Here is a 19227-nt window from a genome sequence, read left to right as displayed (position 1 = left end):
GTCCACTATCTACAAGGCACATGTCAAGAGTGTGATGCAATACTCTCCACTTTCCTTGATAAGAATGCAGCTCCAACAACACTCAAGAAGCTCGACATCAAGCAATCTGCTTGATTGGCCATCCACCATGTTAAACATTCAGTCCCTCCACCACTGACGCACAGTGGCAGCCGTGTGAACCATCTACAAGATGCACTGCAGCTACTTACCAAGGCTCCTTCGACAGCACCTTCCAAACCTTCAACCTCTACCACCTAGAAGGACAAGGGCAGCAGATATCTGGGAACACCATCATCTGCTGGTTCCCCTCCAAGGCACACTCCATCCTGACTTGGAAATATATCACCATTCCTGCACAGTCGCTGGGTCAAATCATGGAACTCCCTTCCTAACAGCACCGTGGGACTACCAACACCAGATTGACGGCAACTGTTCAAGAAGGCAGCTCACCCCCACCTTCTCAAGGGCAAATAAGGATGGACAATAAATGCTGGCCTTTCCAATGACGCCCCCATCCCATGAAAGATTAAAAGAAACTTGAGAGGGGAGATGGCCTTGGTTCAGTGGCTCATTTGAAAGATGATACCTCTGATATAGCAGCATTCCCTCAGTACTGGACTGTAGGTTTTGTGCTCAAGTCTCTGTAATGAGATTTGGATTCACACCTTCTGACTCAAAAGCCAAAGTACTAACACTGAGCCAAAGTTGATGCCTAATTTACTGAACATATAATCAATTCAAGGAATAGCAAGCAATCAGGCTTTTTTAGAACTATGGCCAAAAATTTCTGTTTGGTTGGTGGGCGGAGCAGGTGCTGACGTGGGTGGGCATAGACCTGATCGCTGCCCGTGATCGGGGCCACACCGCCATTTTATGCGAGCCGGCCTTAATTGGCATTTCCGACTCCCGTGGAGAGCGGAAGTGTGAATTTTGTGGCGGGTGTGTACAGACCGCTGGGTCCAATGGTGACTCGGCAGTCTGTTTAAAAGAAGGCCTGGCAGCCTCCTGTAAGCACCATGTTCACTATGGCCAGCTGCAGGTCCTATTGTGGGGGTCTGCTCATCAGGTCAGCGTTGAGGGTAGGACAGAGGAGGAGGGCAGGCTGCAGGGTAGGTCAGCGGGTGGCCAATGTGCCCCTCGTTTTTCTGATGATTGCCTTGCTGCCCTCTTCGAGGAGATGGCAGCACGGCAGGAGGGGCTGATCCCCCAGGATGAGAGGAGGAGGCCCCCCTACATGACGAAGCACACCTGGATCCAGTGCTGTAAGTGCTTCAATGATTTTTTGCGCTTTGGAAGGGTGAGTACCATGTTGGTGTTAGGCATTTAATCCAGAAGGTAGCCTTAGCCTTTAAGGCACCCCCCATCCCTTCCAAGTCTTATTGTCATGACTGTATTGAATCATGTTGGGCATTTCTCGTATGCTGGGTGGGCAAGCAGATAGTGCCCATGCTTACATCAGCCTCAGTGGTTCATGAGGAGATGGGCTCTCCCCAGCACCATGTGTTGGTGTTAGTCGCAAATGACTAGGCTGAGGGCAACTTGCAAGAGATGCAGCTAGGCACATACTCAGAACTCTAACACATGCCCTATTCACAGTGGTGAGATTGTGGAAGGGGAGCCTCAAGGTCTCATGGCCAAGAGCCATATGCTGCCCTCGCGCTGCACATAGTTGCACCTCCTTGCCATGGGAGGGAAGATCGTGTGTTTCCTAAAGTGATGGACGCAGAATGTATCCAAGGTGTCTGTTTGGGTGGGGGTGATGGGGGAGGTGGGTGGTGTTGGTGACAGCAGTCGTACTATCTTTTTTGACTGATCAACAGTAGGAAAGGAGGCACTGGAGGCCTGATATGGGCCACTGTGGTTGGGGTGCGGGGTGCGGCGTGCATGTGCAAAGTCCATGTGCGATTAGCCGCAATGAATGGTCTTCTCTGTTTTTCAGGGGGAAAATGCTCACAATGCCTGTGAGCGTTTGCGGACTGGAGGTGACCAGGCCCAGCTGATGATTTTGAGCCACTTTGAGCAGGAGGCCCTGGAGCTTGAGAGGCGCCATGCACCCAGGTCCACTGGAATCGGTGAGGCTGGGGTGGAACGGCCAGGTATTTGAGGTCCACAATGACATCCGCTCTGTCTTCCCACCATCCATAGCATTGATGATTGTTGGAATCGTTATTGTTGCAACATTGCTCATTCACAGACTGATAGAGTCAGACGTGTGGGTCATAGGCAAAGGTCCCTTGACCCTTTGAAGATGCTCATGTCAACCACCTTCCAAAGTCACCTTATCCCATTTCTGAACATTATCCCCATGGCCTTGTATGCCATGGCATCGCAACTGCACATCCAAATACTTATTACATGTTAAGAGGGTTTCTGCATCCACCATCCTTTCAGCCAGTGTGCCCCACATTACTGTGTGCAAAAGTTCCTCATCACCTCACCTGTCAACCTCATGCCCCTTACCTTAAATCAATGCCACCAGGTTACTCATCCCTCCGCCAAGGGGAAAAGTTGGTTTCTGTCGACCCTATCTATGCCCCTCATAATGTTATAAAGCTCAATAATGTCCCCCCTCAATCTCCTCTGCTCCAGGGGAAATAAGCCCAGTCTATGCTATGTGTCCTCATAACTCCAACTCTTCAGTCCAGCATGCATCCTGGTCAGCGACCTCTGCACTCTCTCCACTCCAATCACATCCCCCCTGTGAAGTGCTGATCACAACTGCACTCAGAACTATAGCTGTGGCCTCGACAGTGTTTTCTGCACTTGCAACATGGCCTCCCTCTTCCTACATTCTATTCCTCAGCTAATAAAGGCAAGTATGGCATTTACCTTCTTAAACGCCTTATGTACCTGTCCTGCTACCTTAATGGGCCTGTCGACCTGCCCAGCCAGGTCTCTCTGATCTTCCTTACTTTCCACCGTCCTGCCATTCCTTGTATATTCCTGTACCTTGTTTGTCCTGCCCAAGTGCATCACCTCACACTTATCCACATAACATCTCATTTGGCATTCCTTAGGCCATCTGACCAGCCCATCTGTATCCGCCTGTAATGTTTGGGCCTCCTCCTGACCATATGACACCCCACCAATATTCGCCTCCTTAGGTTCTGGAAGGTTGAGTGCATAATGAGCCTGGGGGAAAGGGATGAAGTGTGTCACTGTGTGGATGCTAACTGATCCACTGTCCTTGTTGTTATTTTCAGCATCAGAGGCTGGCAACCAAGCTCCATTACAGATGCCCCCTCTCACACCTGAAGGGCCATGAACTGTCACCTGCGTCACACTATTTCTGCCAGGCAGGCACCAGCGCAGATACTAGCACATCAGTGAGAATTGCAACATTGGCTAGTGTGCTGGGGCAGAGCGGAGAGGGCACTTCACAATCGCTGGAGGAGATGGCAAAGACAGAGAGTGTCAATGGCACCAGCAGCCGGAGGATTGCAGGGAACCAGGCACATGTTGAATCGGGGCATGATGATGTGCCTCTGGAGTTGTCCACGAAGCAGCAGCTGCAGGAAATGTGGCCGGGTGTGCGGGAGCATCTGGGAGTGTTGCATGAGACGATGCTTCGCTTGGTGTCCATGGTGGAGGAGTCCACACGGAGCATGAGTGATGCCATGAGCCTCATGTCAGAGTGTCATACTTCCTCCATGGAGAGAGTGGTGGCTCTCCTGGAGAGCGGCTTCCAGGAGAATCTGCAGCTTCTCCTGGGAATACGCTCGGACCTGCAAGCCCTCGCAGCGCCAGTGGTCACAGCTGGTCATTGGCAATGTGGGAGATGGTCTCCCAAGTTTCCCAGCTCAGTGCCCACCCATTTGTGGTGAGCAGGGACGTCCGAAGCAACCTCACATTGGCGCAGCAGCTGCCTGTCATCTCTATGGGCTCCTCTCAGGGCGCTCTGGATGAGGGTGGCAGCTCCTCTGCCCCTCTGCCAGTGACCGTTGCATCTGTTGAGTCTGTGACAACTGGGGAGATACCAGTGGTTCCTTCCACAGGCCAGAGGACGACTGCCAAGGTCATCGAGGCCACTAGGACAGCAGAGTCAGCAGGCTCAGAGTTGATGAACTATAGTCCGAGCTGCGGACACTGTGACACATCAGGGAGGGGGAGAGTTACCTGGACATTGTGTTTCAGGAGGCAGTCACACCCCTTAGATTAATTACATCAAATTTGAACTTTGGTGAGGGACAGGAGGTTGTGACTATGAGTGAGGCAAGTATGGGGATCCAAAATTTAGCTCTGGAGGAACCTTAGCCAGTGCCCTTGTCCAGTAGGTATGAGGTTCTGCTCAAGGTGTGGGCAAGGGCACAGGCTGCAGGGAGGATGAGCAAATTGACCACAGCACCATGGTACAGAGTGTCATTCAAGTGGGGGGTGAAAAGAGAAATGTAGTAGTAATAGGGGATAGTATAGTTAGGGGAATAGAACTGTTCTCTGCAGCAAAGGCAGAGAGTCCTGAAAGCTGTGTTGCCTACCTGGTGCCAAGGTTAAGCACATTTCTTCTGGGCTGGAGAGGAACTTGAAGTGGGAGAGCAAGGATCCAGTTATCATGGTTCACGAAGGTACCAACGACATAGGTAGGGCTAGAAAAGAGGTTCTGCTGAAAGACTACGAGCAGCTCGGGGTTAAATTAAAAAGCAGAACCTGAGCCATGTGCAAATTGACAGTGGGTAAATAAGATTAGGGAGAAATGGGTTCCAATTCATGGGGCACTGGCTCCGTACTGAGAAAGGAGAGAGCTGTTCCGTTGAGACAGGCTTCATTTAAACCATGCTGGGACCAGTGTCCTGGTGAATTGTGTAACTAGGGTTGTAGATAGGACTTAAACTAATTAGTGGGGGGACGGTTCAATTAAAGGGAAGTCTAAAAAAATCAAAAAGGAAAAGAAAGAGCAGAGGTGCACGGCAATGAAGAGGTGAACTATAATCAAAGTATGACAGGAAGGGGAGAAAATATAAGCAGAAAAGTGCCGCAGAAATCAGAACCAAAAAGAGCAATAATGGTAAAAAGTCAAAGCTTAAGGCTCTTTATCTGAATGCACGCAGCATTTGTAACAAGATAGATGAGTTGATGGCACAAATAGAAATAAATGAATATGACGTGATAGCTATTACAGAGATGTGGTTGCAGGGTGACCAAGGCTGGGAACTTAAATTTCAAGGATATTTGAGGTTCTGGAAAAACAGGCAAAAAGGAAAAGGAAGTGGGGTAACTTTGTTAATAATGGAAGGTATCAGTGCAGTGGTGAGTAGTGACATAGTGCAATAGATTGTGATATGGAATCAGTTTAGCTGGAAATAAGGTATAGCAAGGGGAGAAGTCATGGGTGGGAATCGTCTATAGTCACCCAAAGAGTTGCCTCACCATAGGACAAAGTATAAATCAGGAAATAATGGAGGCATGTAAGAAGGAGGCTACAATTGTCATGGGTGATTTTAATTTGCATATTGACTGGACAAATCAGATTGGCAGGGGTAACGTGGAAGACGAATTTGTAGAGTGCATCAGGGATTGTTTCTTAGAGCAATATGTTGCAGAACCTACACGGGAATAGGCTATTTTAGATCTAGTAATGTGTAATGAGGTGGGATTAATAAGAGATATCGTAGTTAAGGATCCTCTAGGGGGTAGTGATCACAACATGGTAGAATTTCAAATTCAGTTTGAGGGCGAGCAACTCAGGTCTCAAACCAGTGTCCTCATCTAAAATAAGGGCAATTACAGAGGTACAAAGAAAAGATGTCTAAAGCTGGCTGGGAAAATAGACCAAGGGGAAGGTCAGTGGATGAGCAGTGGCAGACATTTAAGTAGATATTTCATAAAGCTCAGCAAAACTTTATCCTGGTCAAAAAGAAGGACTCAATGAGAAAGATGAACCACCTGTGGTTAACAAAGGTGGTCAAGGAGAGTATCCAATCAAAAACTAAGGCATATAAAGCGGTGAAAACTAGTGGTAGGCAAGAGGATTGGGAATTCTTTTAGGAACCAGCACCGGATGACTGAAAAGCTAATAAAGAGGGAGAAAATTGATTACGAAAGTAACTTGGCAAGAAATATAAAAACAAACAGCAAGAGTTTCTACGAGTTTATAAAAAGAAAGAGAGTGGCTAAAGTGAGTGTGGGACCCTTAGAGGATGGAACTGGAGAATTGATAACGGGGAACTGGAAATGGCAGATAATTTAAACCAATATTTAGCATCGGTCTTCACAGCAGAGGGCACTATAAACATCCCAAAGATATCAAATAAGCAAGGAGCTAATGGGAGGAAAGATCTTGTAACAGTCATGAGGGACAAAGCATTTGACAAACTAATGGGACTAAAGGCAGACAAGTCGCCAGGACCTGATGGCCTGCATCCAAAGGTTTTAAAGGAAGTGGCTGTAGAGATAGTGGAGGCATTAGTCAAAATATTCCAGAACACACTGGATTCCGGGACGGTCCCAGCAGATTGGAAAACCAACAATGTGACAGCCCTGTTCAAGAAGGGATGGAGACAAACAGCAGGAAACTATAGGCCAGTCAGCCTAAATCTGTCACTGGGAAAATTAAGGAAGAAATAGCAGGACATTTAGAAAAGCCTAACACAATAAAACAGAGTCAACATGGTTTTGTGAAAGGGAAATCATTTTTGACAAATTTGCGAGAGTTCTTTGAGGATGTAATAAATAGAGTTGATAAAGGGGAACCGGTAGATGTAGTGTATTTGGATTTCCAGAAGACATTCGATAAGGTGCTTCACAAAAGGTTGTTGCAAAAGATAGGAGCTCATGTTATTGGGGGTAATGTATTAACATGGACTGAGGATTAGTTTACACACAGAAGACAGAGAGTTGGGATTATTGAGTCTTTTTCAGGTTGGAAAGGTGTAACTAGTGGAGTGCCACAAGGATCAGTCCTAGGGCTTCAATTATTTACTATCTATATTAATGACTTGGAGGAGGGGGCAGAGTGTAATGTATCCAAATTTGCTGACAATACAAAAATAGGTGGGAGGACATGTTGTGATGAGGACATAACGAATCTGCAAGGGGATATACATAGATTGAGTGAATGGGCAAAAACTTGGCTGATGGAGTTTAATGTAGGAAAGTATGAAGTCATGCACTTTGGTAGGAAGGATCAAAAAGCAGACTATTATTTATATGGAGAGGGGCTCCAAAAAAATGCAGCACAGAGGGATCTGCGTGTTCTTGTGCATGAAACACAAGAAGTTAGCATGCAGGTGCAGCAAGTAATTAAGAAGGCAAATGGAATACAGGCAAATAGCCTGTATTGCTAGGGGGTTGGAGTTTAAAAATAGGGAAGTCTTGTTACAACTGTACAGGGTGTTGGTGAGGCTGCAACTGAAGTACTGTGTACAGTTTTGGCCCCCATATTTAAGAGAGGATATACTGGCATTGGAGGCAGTTCAAATGAAATTCACAAGGCTGATTCCTGAGATGAAAGGGTTGACCTATCAAGAACAGCTAAACAGGTTAGGCCTTTATTCATTGGCGTTTAGAAGAATGAGGGGTGATCTTATTGAACGTACAAGATTCTGAGGGGACTTATCAGGGTAGATGTTGAGAAGGTGTTTCCACTAGTGGGGGAATCTCGAACTAGGGGATATAGGTACAGAATAAGGAGACACTCATTTAAAACTGAGTTGCAAAGGAATTTCTTCTCTCAGGGGGTAGTGAATGTCTGGTATTCTCTACCGTAGACAGTTGTGGAGGCTAGATCACTGAAAGTATTTTAAGAGGAGGTAGATAGATTTTTGAAATATTGGGGAGTTGAGGGCTATGAGGAGCTGGCACGAAAGAGGAGTTGAGGCCTGGTGTAGATCAGCCATGATCTTATTGAATGGTGGGGCAGGCTCAAGGGGCCAAATGGCCTATTCCTGCTCCTATTTCTTATGTTCTTATGTCCAAAAATTGGCTACCACATTTAGCTGCAAAACAGAAGTTATTATACTACAAAGGCTATCCATTGATATGAAACACAGGCTAATTTTTAATTTTCTTTCTTATTATGAATTGCCTAGCATAAACATATTACCTTATGATGATAGTTTTCCTTCATTTCTCATTCTCCTGTTATGTATTGTGCTTTGTTTCTTAGCAAAAATTAGTTTAGAAAAAAAAAATCAATTGGCAGAACAACCTGTTAGGATATCCTCTATTTCATGTTTAGTTTCTCTTAATAGCCAAAACACAAAAGTAAAAATGTTTAACTCGCTTTACTAATGGCATGCAATGTGTACAAGGCCATTTTTTTTTATTACACTAGGGACCAGGGTACAGGATTACGTACCGAAATGCATGCTTTCACCAATTTCAATAAAGAACATTAGGCTTTTTGACCATACTCTCACTACTTTTTTTGTTGCTGTGAATCATTTATTGTTCTGAACCATTTAATATCATTTTTCCAACCTCTCTTTCACTTTTCTTTTGAAAATATCATTTCACCAATCTCTCCTCACCATATTTGACTACTTTATGCTTTTCAGTTCTGTCTCTGCACATATAATTTTTTTAAAAGCCCATTTATGTCAATCTACAGTAGTTACAGCTATTAAAAACTCAGCAAGCTGGATCTATTTCTGTTTTGCAAATAAAGTAAGGAAAAATGCTTTAGGAAACAGGAAAATGCAGGAAGGATTTCACGTGAAAGACTTGCTAGTATATTATTCTAAATTTTGCAACCTAATTAAGTAAGAATGAATGACAAAGACACCAGGTAATTAATGGGATACTCATAAATAACAAAGGTTTACTCAGGAATTAAGCTGCTACAGCAAGTTTACTTGGCTATTATTATTTGAAATGATGTTTATATAGCACAAATTTAGTCATACTTGTAAAAAAACGTTTCACCACAAGAATTTCCCACTTAGTCACTTTCCTGAAAATTCAGTGCAGACAAACACAGAACGCCAAACTGCATGTTTGATTCTGCTCCGGTCCATTTCAATTTCTGAACCATATCTTTTTTTCCTGGTCCCAGTTTCCTGTTATAATTACTGTTTTTAACAAATATGTTGTATGTTGTGTTGATTTACCCAAAAGACTGTGAATGCCTTGGTTTGCTATCCATCCACATTGGACGATCCAATTCTTCTGATGTTAAAACCATTCCACTATCAGACTGATAATCCTGAAAAAGGAAGCAACAATAAACTCATACAGGATTACTTTTTTGAAATATGATTAAATCATTTTGAATACAGCCTCAGTTTTAAAGGACAGAGTTGTAAGTGGTATTCATTGTGTTCTTATCCTTTAGACCAATGACCCTGTGTTACACCATCACTGAACAAAAGTACAGTAGGTTATAGTAAGGCAAAGTATAAGTAAACTAATATTCATGTGCATACTATTTCCACTGATTAGGTAAGTTAGGACAAGGAAAATGAGAGCTTGAGCTTTAAAGGGTGATATTAGGAAGCATTTCTACATACAAAGGATGGCTGAAGTTTGGAACATCTCTTCTGCAAACACCAATTGATGCTAGATCAATTTTAAATCTGAGATTGATAGATTTTTATTATCCAAAGGTGTTAAGAAATATAGGGAAAAGATAGCAAAGATGTGGAGTTAGGTTTCAGATCAGCCATGAGCTCTTTGAATGGTAGAACAGCCTCGGGGGTCTAAATGACTTATTCCTATTCCTATGTTCCCAAATGTGAAGGCACACAGTAAAATATGCAGGCTATCTGTGTGTACTTTGAGCTTGTATATAGCATATGGAATGAATTACCTATTTATTTAAAGCAGTCAACTTGATTTACTAAAATCACAAGATATGGATGAAGGAGGCCATTCAACCCACCTGGAATGACCCTACACTCTCCCCTCTGCTCATCTAATTGTTTCTGGGGGTTTTGCCTCTGTCAGAAGTCCAGTGTTGATTGCTTTCTGTGAAGAAGAACTTCCTGATATCAATCCTAAAATTACCGTTTGTAGTTTGAACCTCTGTTCCTTTGCTCTGCCTCCGGTTTAATTTATAACTGTCATACCATTCATTACCTTATATATCTCTATTAGATTACCTCTCAGGTGCCTGCATTCTAAAGTGAAAAATCCAAATCTCTCCATTCTTTAGACTGAAACTAGGGGCTGGATTTTCCCAACCCTGATCAGAGAGGTAAGGAGGTGGGACTGAGAAGAAAATGGTCGCCAAGCCCTGTGCCCAGAAGAAAAAGACAGTTCAGACCAGTGTTCTTATTTCCCAGTTTTTACTGGTGTTCCATTTTAAAGTATACAAGACCAGTTCGGACCAGTATTCTTATTTCCCAGTTTTAACTGATGTTTCATTTTAAAGAGTACAAGACCAGTTCGGACCAGTATCCTTATTTCCCAGTTTTTACTGATGTTTCATTTTAAAGAATACAAGACCAGTTCGGACCAGTACTCTTTTATCCCAATTTTTACTGGTGTTCCATTTTAAAATATACAAGACCAGTTTGGACCAGTATTCTGATTTTCCAGTTTTTACTGTTTATTCCTTCTGGGTGGCCAGAAGTCCCGCCTCTGTTTCTGCCCTATCCCATTTTCCCAAGGGTCGGTAGGGACCAGGCCTCAGTACATGGCTGCTTTTATTATGGGCCTAATTTACATAGTTGTGGGCTGCTTCTGGTAAGTTTTTCAATTTTCACTGAGGTGACCTGAGTTCAACAGCTGTCTGGTGTCAGACCAGCAGCATGGAGGCAAGGTAATGTCATGGAGCTGGGAAAAATTTTAAAAGATAATTTAAAATGTTTTTTGAAGTTTAAATGGCTTACCCCTTTGTAGTTAAAGCTCCATTATAGGTCGAGGGAAGAGCCACAGAATCACAGTTACCGACCAGAAGGAGGCCATTCAGCCTAAGCTTTCTGCACTAGCTCTCTGAATAAGCAATTCACCTAGTGCCATTCTCCCACCTTCTCCCCGTAACCCTGCACATTCTTTCTTTTCAGATATCGGTCTAATTCTCTTTTGAATGCTTCTATTGAACCTACCTTCCTTCACACCCTCAGACACCACTCACGGAATGAAAAAATTTTCCTCGTGTTGCTTTTGTTTCTTTTGCCAATTACTTTAAATCTGTGTCCTCTGGTTCTCGACCCTTTCATGAGTGGGAACAGTTTTTCCCTATCTCCTCTCCAGGCCCCTCATGATTTTGAATACCTCTAACAAATCTCCTCTCAGCCTTCTCCTCTTCAAGATAAACAGTCCCAACCTCTTCAATCTATCTTCATAACTGAAGATCCCCATCCCTGGAACCATTCTCATGAACCTTTTCTGCACCTTCTCTAGTGTCTGCACATCCTTCATAAAGTGTGGTACCCACAACCGGATGCGATATTCCAGCAGAGGCTGAACTAGTGCCTTATACAAGTTCAACATAACATCCTTGGTCTGGTGCTATTAATAAAGCATAGGCTATTGTGTGCTTTATAAACTGCTTTCTCAACCTGTTCTGCCACTTTTAGTGACTTATGTGCATGTACACCCAGGTACTTCTTCTCCTGCACCCCTTTAGAATTGTACCCTTTACTTTATATTGTCTCTCCATGTTCTTCCTACCAAAATGAATCACTTCACATTCTCCATTTTGAACTTCATCTGCCACTTGTTTGCCCATTCCACAAATTTGCCTATGTCCTTTTGAAGTTCTATATTGCCCTCCTCACAGTTCACAATGTTTCCAAGTTTCATATAACCTGCAAATTTTGAAATTATGCCCTGTACACCAAGGTCTAGGTGCCTATCAGGAAGAGCAAGGGTCCCAACACTGACCCCTGGGGAACTCTATTACAAACCTTCCTCCAGCCTGCAAAACATCCATTCATAGAATCACAGAATTGCTACGATGCAGAAGGAAACCATTAAGCACTACTCTTTCTTTCATGCAGCCAATGTTGTATCCATGTTGCTACTGTCCCTTTTATTCCATGAATTGTAACTTTGCTTACAAGTTTGTCATGTGGCACTCTATCAAACACCTTTTGGAAGTCCATGTACACCACATCAACAGCATCGTCCTCATCAACCCTCTCAAAAATCTCCAGCAAGTTATCTAAACAAATTTTTCCCATAACAAATCCATGCTGGCTTTCCTTACTTAACCCGCATTTATCCATGTGACTATTAATTTCAATTAAGAACTAAGAACTTTAATACTTCAGAAGGCCACACCTTCCTGATATCACATGGCCATTGGAGCAGTGGATACAACTGTTTGGACTCCACCTGAGCACCAGGAAGACTGCAGATGGAAACTGGTGTTGCACCCTCAGAAATTGAGGCCAATGGATTTGAGCAGCACCAGCCTGCAGACTGTCGGACATCAGGAGGCCAAAGGGGAGGGGTGAGGGGCACAAGGAGAAGGAGACATTGCCCTGACCACAGGATCTACGGGCAGAGGTGAAAACATGTAGAGATGACTGAGAACCAGCGGTGAAAGAGACTGTGACTCTCTCGGAAGATGGTCACAGACATCTGTGCCCTCGTCAGCTGTGGATTTATGCAGCATCTCACAGAAGGCAGTACACTGGTGCATCATCCAGGTAACAGATGCCCTGTTTACAATTACTGGATAACACATCAGAATCACAACTAATCGAGCATCGCGAGCTTAGAGAGAACTGGGTTCAGTACCTGGGGCAGTCAGGTAGTGCCCTGCAATACTCTCAGGCACAAGCAGATGAAATGAGGAGAGAAAGGGACCCCTGCTGCATGATGAGGTACCTTCTCCTGCCACCCACCTGGAATAGATCTGCCTCTACCTCAATGCCTCCCTCTTCCTGGCACCATCTCAGGTCCCTTTTTTCATTCCTTCATGGGATGTGGGCATTGCTGGTAAGGCCTGCATTTGTTGCCCATCCCTAATTACTCTTGAGAAGGTGGTGGTGAGCTGCCTTCTTGAACCTCTGCAGTTCATGTGGTAGAGGAACACCCACAGGTATTAGGGAGAGAGCTCCAGGATTTTGATACAGAGACAGTGAAGGAATGAGAATACAGTCCCAAGTCATGATGGTGTGTGGTTTGGGGGGAACTTGCAGGTGGTAGTGTTCCCATGCATCTGCTGCACTTGTCCTTCTAGGTTGTAGAGGTTGTGGGCTTGGAAGGTGTTGTTGAAGGAACATTGTTGAGTTTCTGCAGTGCATCTTGTAGATAGTAGACACTGCTGCCTCTGTGCATCAGTGGTGGAGGAAGTGAATGTTTAGTTGGATGGGTGGGGTGCCAATCATGAGGTTGCTTTGTCCTGGGTGGTGTCCAGTTTCTTGTGTGTTGTTCAAGCTGCACTCATCCAGGCAAGGGGGGAGTATTGTATCACACTCCTGACTTGAGCCTTGTAGATGGTTGGACAGGCTTTGGGGAGTCAGGAGGTGAGTTACTCACCACCGGATTCCTAGCCTCTGACCTGCTATTGTAGCCACAGTATTTATATAGCTGGTCCAGTTCAGTTTTTGGTCAATGGTAACTCCAGATGTTGATAATCGGGAATTCAGCAACTGAGGCAGCCCGCAACTGTAATGCCATTGAACATCAAGGGGAGATGGTTAGATTCTTTCTTATTGGAGATAGTCACTGCCTAGCACTTGTGTCACTTATCAGCCCAAGCCTGAATGTTCTCCAAGTCTTGCTGCAAAAGGAGACAAACTGCCTCAGTCTCTGAGGAGTTGCGCAATCATCAGCAAACATCCCCACTTCTGACCTTATGATAGAGGGAAGGTCATTGATGAAGCAGCTGAAGATGGTTTGGCCTAGGACACTACCCTGAGGAACTCCTATAGCAATATCCTGGGACTGAGATGATTGACCTCCAATAACCAAAACCACCTTCCTTTGTGCTGCTGGATTCCAAACAGTGGAAAGCTTTGTCTCTGTTTCCCATTGGCTTCAGTTTTACCAGGGGTCCTTGATGCCACACTCAGTCAAATGCTGCCTTGATGTCAAGGGCAGTCACTTTCACCTCACCTCTGGACTTCAGTTCTTTTGTCCATATTTGGACCACGGCTGAGTAGCCTTGGCAGAACCCAAGCTATCAGTGAGCAGGTTGCTGCTGTGTAAGCGCTGCTTGATAGCACTGTCGACGACCAATTCTATCACTTTGCTGATGATCAAGAGGAGGTTGCTGAAGTGGTAGTTTGCTGCATTGGATTTGTGCTGCTTTTTGTGTACAGGACATACACGGGCAATTTTCCACATTGTCGGGTAGATGCCAGTGTTGTAACTGTACTGGGACAGCTTGTTGGAGTGACAGGCTTTGGCACAATCTTTCTCCCTTAGGACAAGCAGCAGCTTTAGGGATGGCTGCTATGGGTGTCTGAAACCTGTCTCCGTTACTTCCACCACTAGCTTCAAATGGACAGGAAATCCATCTCAATTAATGACTCACCCCCCAAGAAAATCTGAAACTCAGTAAAGTTCCCACCGGAGACAGGTTTCTGATACACTACTCCTGTTTCCCTCTCTCATGGGAAAATCCCGCCCTAGGGATCAATCTCGTGGCTCTTCTCTATATTTAGTGAATGCGTGTCTCCCTTGTTTCTTGATGACCAAGGCAGGACGTAATACTAAAGAGCAGTCTGACTAGAACACTGTACAGTGTGATCACAGCTTCCTCAGACATGTGACATTTCATGATTGTTTGATTTTTGTTTTTACAGAAAGGGCTTAGGCCAAAGTTAATTTCAAGTGTTGGATGTTAAAAACAAAATGGATTTCCATAATAGGGAGGCCTATTATGACAGGCTGCCAGAATTTGTTGAATGTATATTTAAAGCAGACATAGGTAGTATTACCCAGAACAATTGGAATCAATTATCTCATGGACTGTGGCGGCAATATTTAAATCTTAAGAAAATTATTAGGTTGGTGGATGTAGGTAGTTCAGTTGCTATTACATATCTTGATTTTCAAAAGTCTTTGACAAAGTGCCACATAATATTATACATAATAAAAGATTGAATCCTGTGAGATTAGTGATAAGATTTTGATATAGATAAGGAATTGGTTGTTATTAATGGTAAGAGTTCTGTGTGAGGACCGGTCGCTAGTCCAGGGATTGATAAGAAGTCTGTTTCTCAATACCATCTTTATGAGCGATCTGGCTGAATATGCCCAGTGCCCTAGGTAACTATGCAGATGAGAAAAATAAATTAAAAGCAGATCTAAATGCAGTGGCAGATTGGGTTTGGCATATGTCATTTAATACAGATAAATGCCATGTTATGCAATTGGGTAGGGCCAATTCCAAGCATGTTTACACTGTGCAGGACTACTTGCTCTATGTTTTATAGGTGCATGAACAGTGCTGCAAAGCTATTGCAAAAGCAAATGGAGTGTCAGGATGTATTGAAAGGATAAACTAAAAAATACTTTAATAAAAACAAAAAATGCTGGAAAAGCTCTGCAGGTCGAATTGAAGTAGTGTCACACAGTAAAATTATTTAAAGCTGGTTTGATAGAAATAAGTGAAACTGGTTACAACTATTGTTCTATTTGTTTATCTTACAATGAACTAAAGCAGTTCAACAAATTGTATCAACTTTTACTTTAATTATAACATTAGAGGAAGCAGAAGTAATATGTGTAAGAACCAATTCTGGCCTCTTGAGCATACCTGATTTTAATGGTTCTACTATTGACAGCCATTCCATCAGCTGCCAAAGCCATAAGCTCAAGAATTTCCTCCCTAAACCTCTCTATCTGACTAACTCTCTTTTTCTCCTTTAAGATTCTTTTTAAAACCAACTCTTGGCCAAACGCTTGTTCACCTGCCCTGATATCTCCTTTTGTAGGCTGATGTCAAATTTTGTATGATAATACTTCTGTGGAGTGCCTTTGGATGTTTTACTACGTTAAAGGTAGTATATAAATAAAGATTGTTGTTGTTGAGTATCCAGTCCAGATTGCAAGAGGATGCGATATGCATTGCTGGGGTTATGCTATCACCACAAGTAGGTATAGAGTTGTGTGGGGCAACTCCTATAAAAATAAGATGCACAGGCCACCTAAGGAAACAAGTGATATTATTGAACCCAAGTAGGTATAGCAAACTTGAATTGTGTAACACTTGTATTTTACTATTTTTGTCATCTATTTGACATTCTGGCTTTTTTGATACTGCTTTGCATTGTTTGGGTATATTGAGCATTGAGTCCATTAATCTTCCTAGGTCTCTTTCAACATAAAAGCAAAATACTGCAGATGCTGGAAATCAGAAATAAAAACAGAAAAAGTTGGAAATATTGAGCAGGTCTGACTGCAGCTGTTAACATTTCAGGTCAATGATGACCTTTTATCAGAATTGAGGAAAGATAGAAATTTAATAGGTTTTGAGCAAATGAAAGGTAGGGGGAGGGGGAAAGAATAATAAGAAACACCTGTGATAGGGTGGAGAATGGAAAGATTAAATGACAAAAGGTTTTGTGGTAATGGATAAAATAAAGGAACAAAAGATGTGCCCTGATGAGGTGTGAATGGCTGCAAATTGAAGGAATAAAGAAAGAAACAAGACAAAATGGAGGCTGAGGTTATAGTCTCAAATTATTGAATTCAATATTGATTCCAGAAGGCTGGAGAGTGCCAAGCCAAAAGATGAGGTGCTGTTCCTCAAGCTTGCTTTGAGCTTCATTGGAACACTAGCAGGCTGGGGACAGAAATCACAGTTGGCAGCAAGGTGGAGAATTGAAATAACAAGCGACAAGAAGCTTAGGGTCATGCTTGTGGACTGAGCAGAGTTCTACAAAGTAGTTGCTCAGTCTGAGTTTGGTCTCCCATGAGCAGCAAGTACATTATACTAACTTGAAAGAAGTACAAGTAAATCACTGTTTCACTTGGAAGGAATGTTTGGGGCTTTGAATGGTAAAAAGGGAGGAAGTAAAAGGGAAACTGTTCTCCCGCACTTGCATGGAAAATTGCCATAGAAAAGGGAGGGGGTGTTGAGGGTGACTGGGGAGTGGACCACAGTGTCATAGAGGGAAAGGTCCTTTCAGAATGCTGAAAGGGGAGGGAAAGGGAATATGTGTCTGATGGTGGCATCACGCTGGCAGTGTCGAAAATGGCGGAGGATAACCCAGTGAATGCAAAGGCTGGTGAGGTGGTAGGTGAAGACAACAAGAACCCTATCATGACTCTGGGAGGGAGGGGAAGGGGTCAGAGCAGAATGGTGAGAAATAGATCAGTGCAGGGGTGCTGGTGGGAAATCCTCAGTTGAGGAAAAAGGAAGCCATATCTGAAGTGCCAATATGGAAGGTTGCATAGTCTGAACAGATGCGACAGACATGGAGAAACTGGGAGAATGGAATAGAGCCCTTATAGGAAGAGGGACGTGAGAAAACCTGTTAACATTTCTATCTTTCCTCAATCTGACAAAGGGTCATCATCAACCCAAAATGTTAACCCTGTTTTTCTTTCCAGACGCTGCTTGACCAGCTGAGTATTTCCTGCATTTTCAGTCTCTTTCAAAATCATCTTTCAATATGAAGGTATTGTATTTGTAGCAATTCTGCAATAGTACCCAAATAACTCTGTATATTGGAAAGGATTCACAAGGTATTTACCAGAGAATTACAAATTATCCCATCAAGGAAACTGAATTTAATATTAACTGGCACAGTTATGATAAATAATTTTTAAAAATTGTATCTGGATATTAGCCTTCTTACATTTTCTCTTCTATTTTAATTTTCAAATAGTATTATCCAGGCTGAACAGCTTGAATGAAAGTATGGGGAGGGGCGGATGAACAACAAAATTAAAAGTTGCCTAAAGATATGCTGCTGTTTTCTCCCCATTCACCTTCCTCCCTGTTCTATTCTACTGAGCAGGTCCTTTGATTAACATTTCTGTCATTAACCTACCATCCTGGGATGTTATGTCTGGTTCAGTTCCTTCCCACTGTCATTTTAAATCTTTCATTTTTTTTGTATCTTATGATAATTTTGACTGCAGAATCCATTTGCTCCAGTTTCAATTGAAGTGGATTAAATTTTGAGAGGAAAACTTTGCACCTTATTGCTAAGAATTAATTGTTTTTAATACTTGTTGTAATAATACTTGTCATGAATAAGTATGGAAATCAAATCTACCCTAATATGATTACTAAAATTTGACTCAAGCAGTGAACAAAGTAAAGCTTTATTTATTTCAGAAGAACTTTTGGTGTTTATGCTAGATTTAGCTTCAAACAGTACCATCTTTTTCTGTTTACTTAAAACTAACTTTCAAAGCATGAGAATAATCCATTAAAGTGCAACAATTTTAGAGATTGCATTAGTTCTCACTTCCTGAGATACTTACAATTGTACCTTGCTCTGTATTTCATTATTATCATAAAGCTTAAGGTGCTCAAAAATTCAAAAGGGCAGAGGCAAAGATTCAGAGGGAAACCAAAAGTATTTTGTGAAGTTTGCCATAACATGGTTGATAACATCTATCCATTGTAATGTGGGGAAGGATGCTTGCAAAACTGTATTGTAACTCTAAGTTTTGAAACAGAGCCAAAGCTATCAAATAGCACTCAACAATCTAGATTCATAAGAAAACTTACATCTGTTAAAGTTGTAAGCTCAAGTGGTAACTCTTCAAACGTCTTTAAATTCTGTGGCTGTTTCTTCATACATGTGTTAATATATCTGCAGGGATACCAATATGTTACACATTGAAATGAGGCTGCGTGTCAAAATTTAAGTAAAGGCAAAAGCATCTCCTAATTCATAACTTTGTTTACAATAATGGAAACATAAAAATGAGCAAGATCTTGTTATTAGATTTCTGTTTAACAATCTTTAATGACTTTAATGTCCTGTGCGGAATATTTAATGATATCAGTTTAGTATGTAAGAAGAATGTCTAAAATTACATATGGCACAAACTTGTGTGGATGCTGGACATTTCTGAGATTGACTGAAAACAGACCTACACTGTGCAAACAAAATGAAAAATTGCATTTAACATTGAAATGCGGTAGGGACTGTATTAAAATAGCAAATATTATAAAGTAAACTGATAAAGGGGAAAAGGTGTGGGTTCAACAAATTCTACTGCATTGTTTGGCACTAATTGTCAAATCAACTCGAATGTTACAAGTAAATCCATACACCTAACTATATAATAGCATGCTTAAAAGAACGGCAAGACCATGGTGTCGATTTTAACTGCATCCATCCCCCTTCCACTCAACAGGAACAGTGAATGGGAAGGGTTAAGATTGGCCTAGTTGACTTATTGGCCCTGATTCTGTACGATTTC

At 42.7% G+C, this 19227-nt stretch overlaps 1 protein-coding gene across 3 annotated transcripts in view; it reads right to left on the bottom strand.

Moving 5' to 3' along the window:
- flt1 (fms related receptor tyrosine kinase 1) overlaps positions 1 to 19227 on the bottom strand; it is a 243360-nt gene that overhangs the window by 13230 nt on the left and 210903 nt on the right. For all 3 annotated transcript variants that reach the window (XM_041198845.1, XM_041198847.1, XM_041198846.1), the window contains exons 28-29: positions 18527 to 18611; positions 9045 to 9139 (exon numbers count right to left, since the gene is read on the bottom strand). In XM_041198845.1, the coding sequence (XP_041054779.1) occupies positions 9045 to 9139; positions 18527 to 18611 (180 nt within the window). The remainder of the gene's footprint in view (positions 1 to 9044; positions 9140 to 18526; positions 18612 to 19227) is intronic.

The sequence above is a fragment of the Carcharodon carcharias genome, chromosome 11, assembly GCF_017639515.1.
Source record: "Carcharodon carcharias isolate sCarCar2 chromosome 11, sCarCar2.pri, whole genome shotgun sequence".
In the NCBI taxonomy this organism is placed as follows: Eukaryota; Metazoa; Chordata; class Chondrichthyes; order Lamniformes; family Lamnidae; genus Carcharodon; species Carcharodon carcharias.
This window is presented reverse-complemented; position numbering and strand designations above follow the sequence as displayed.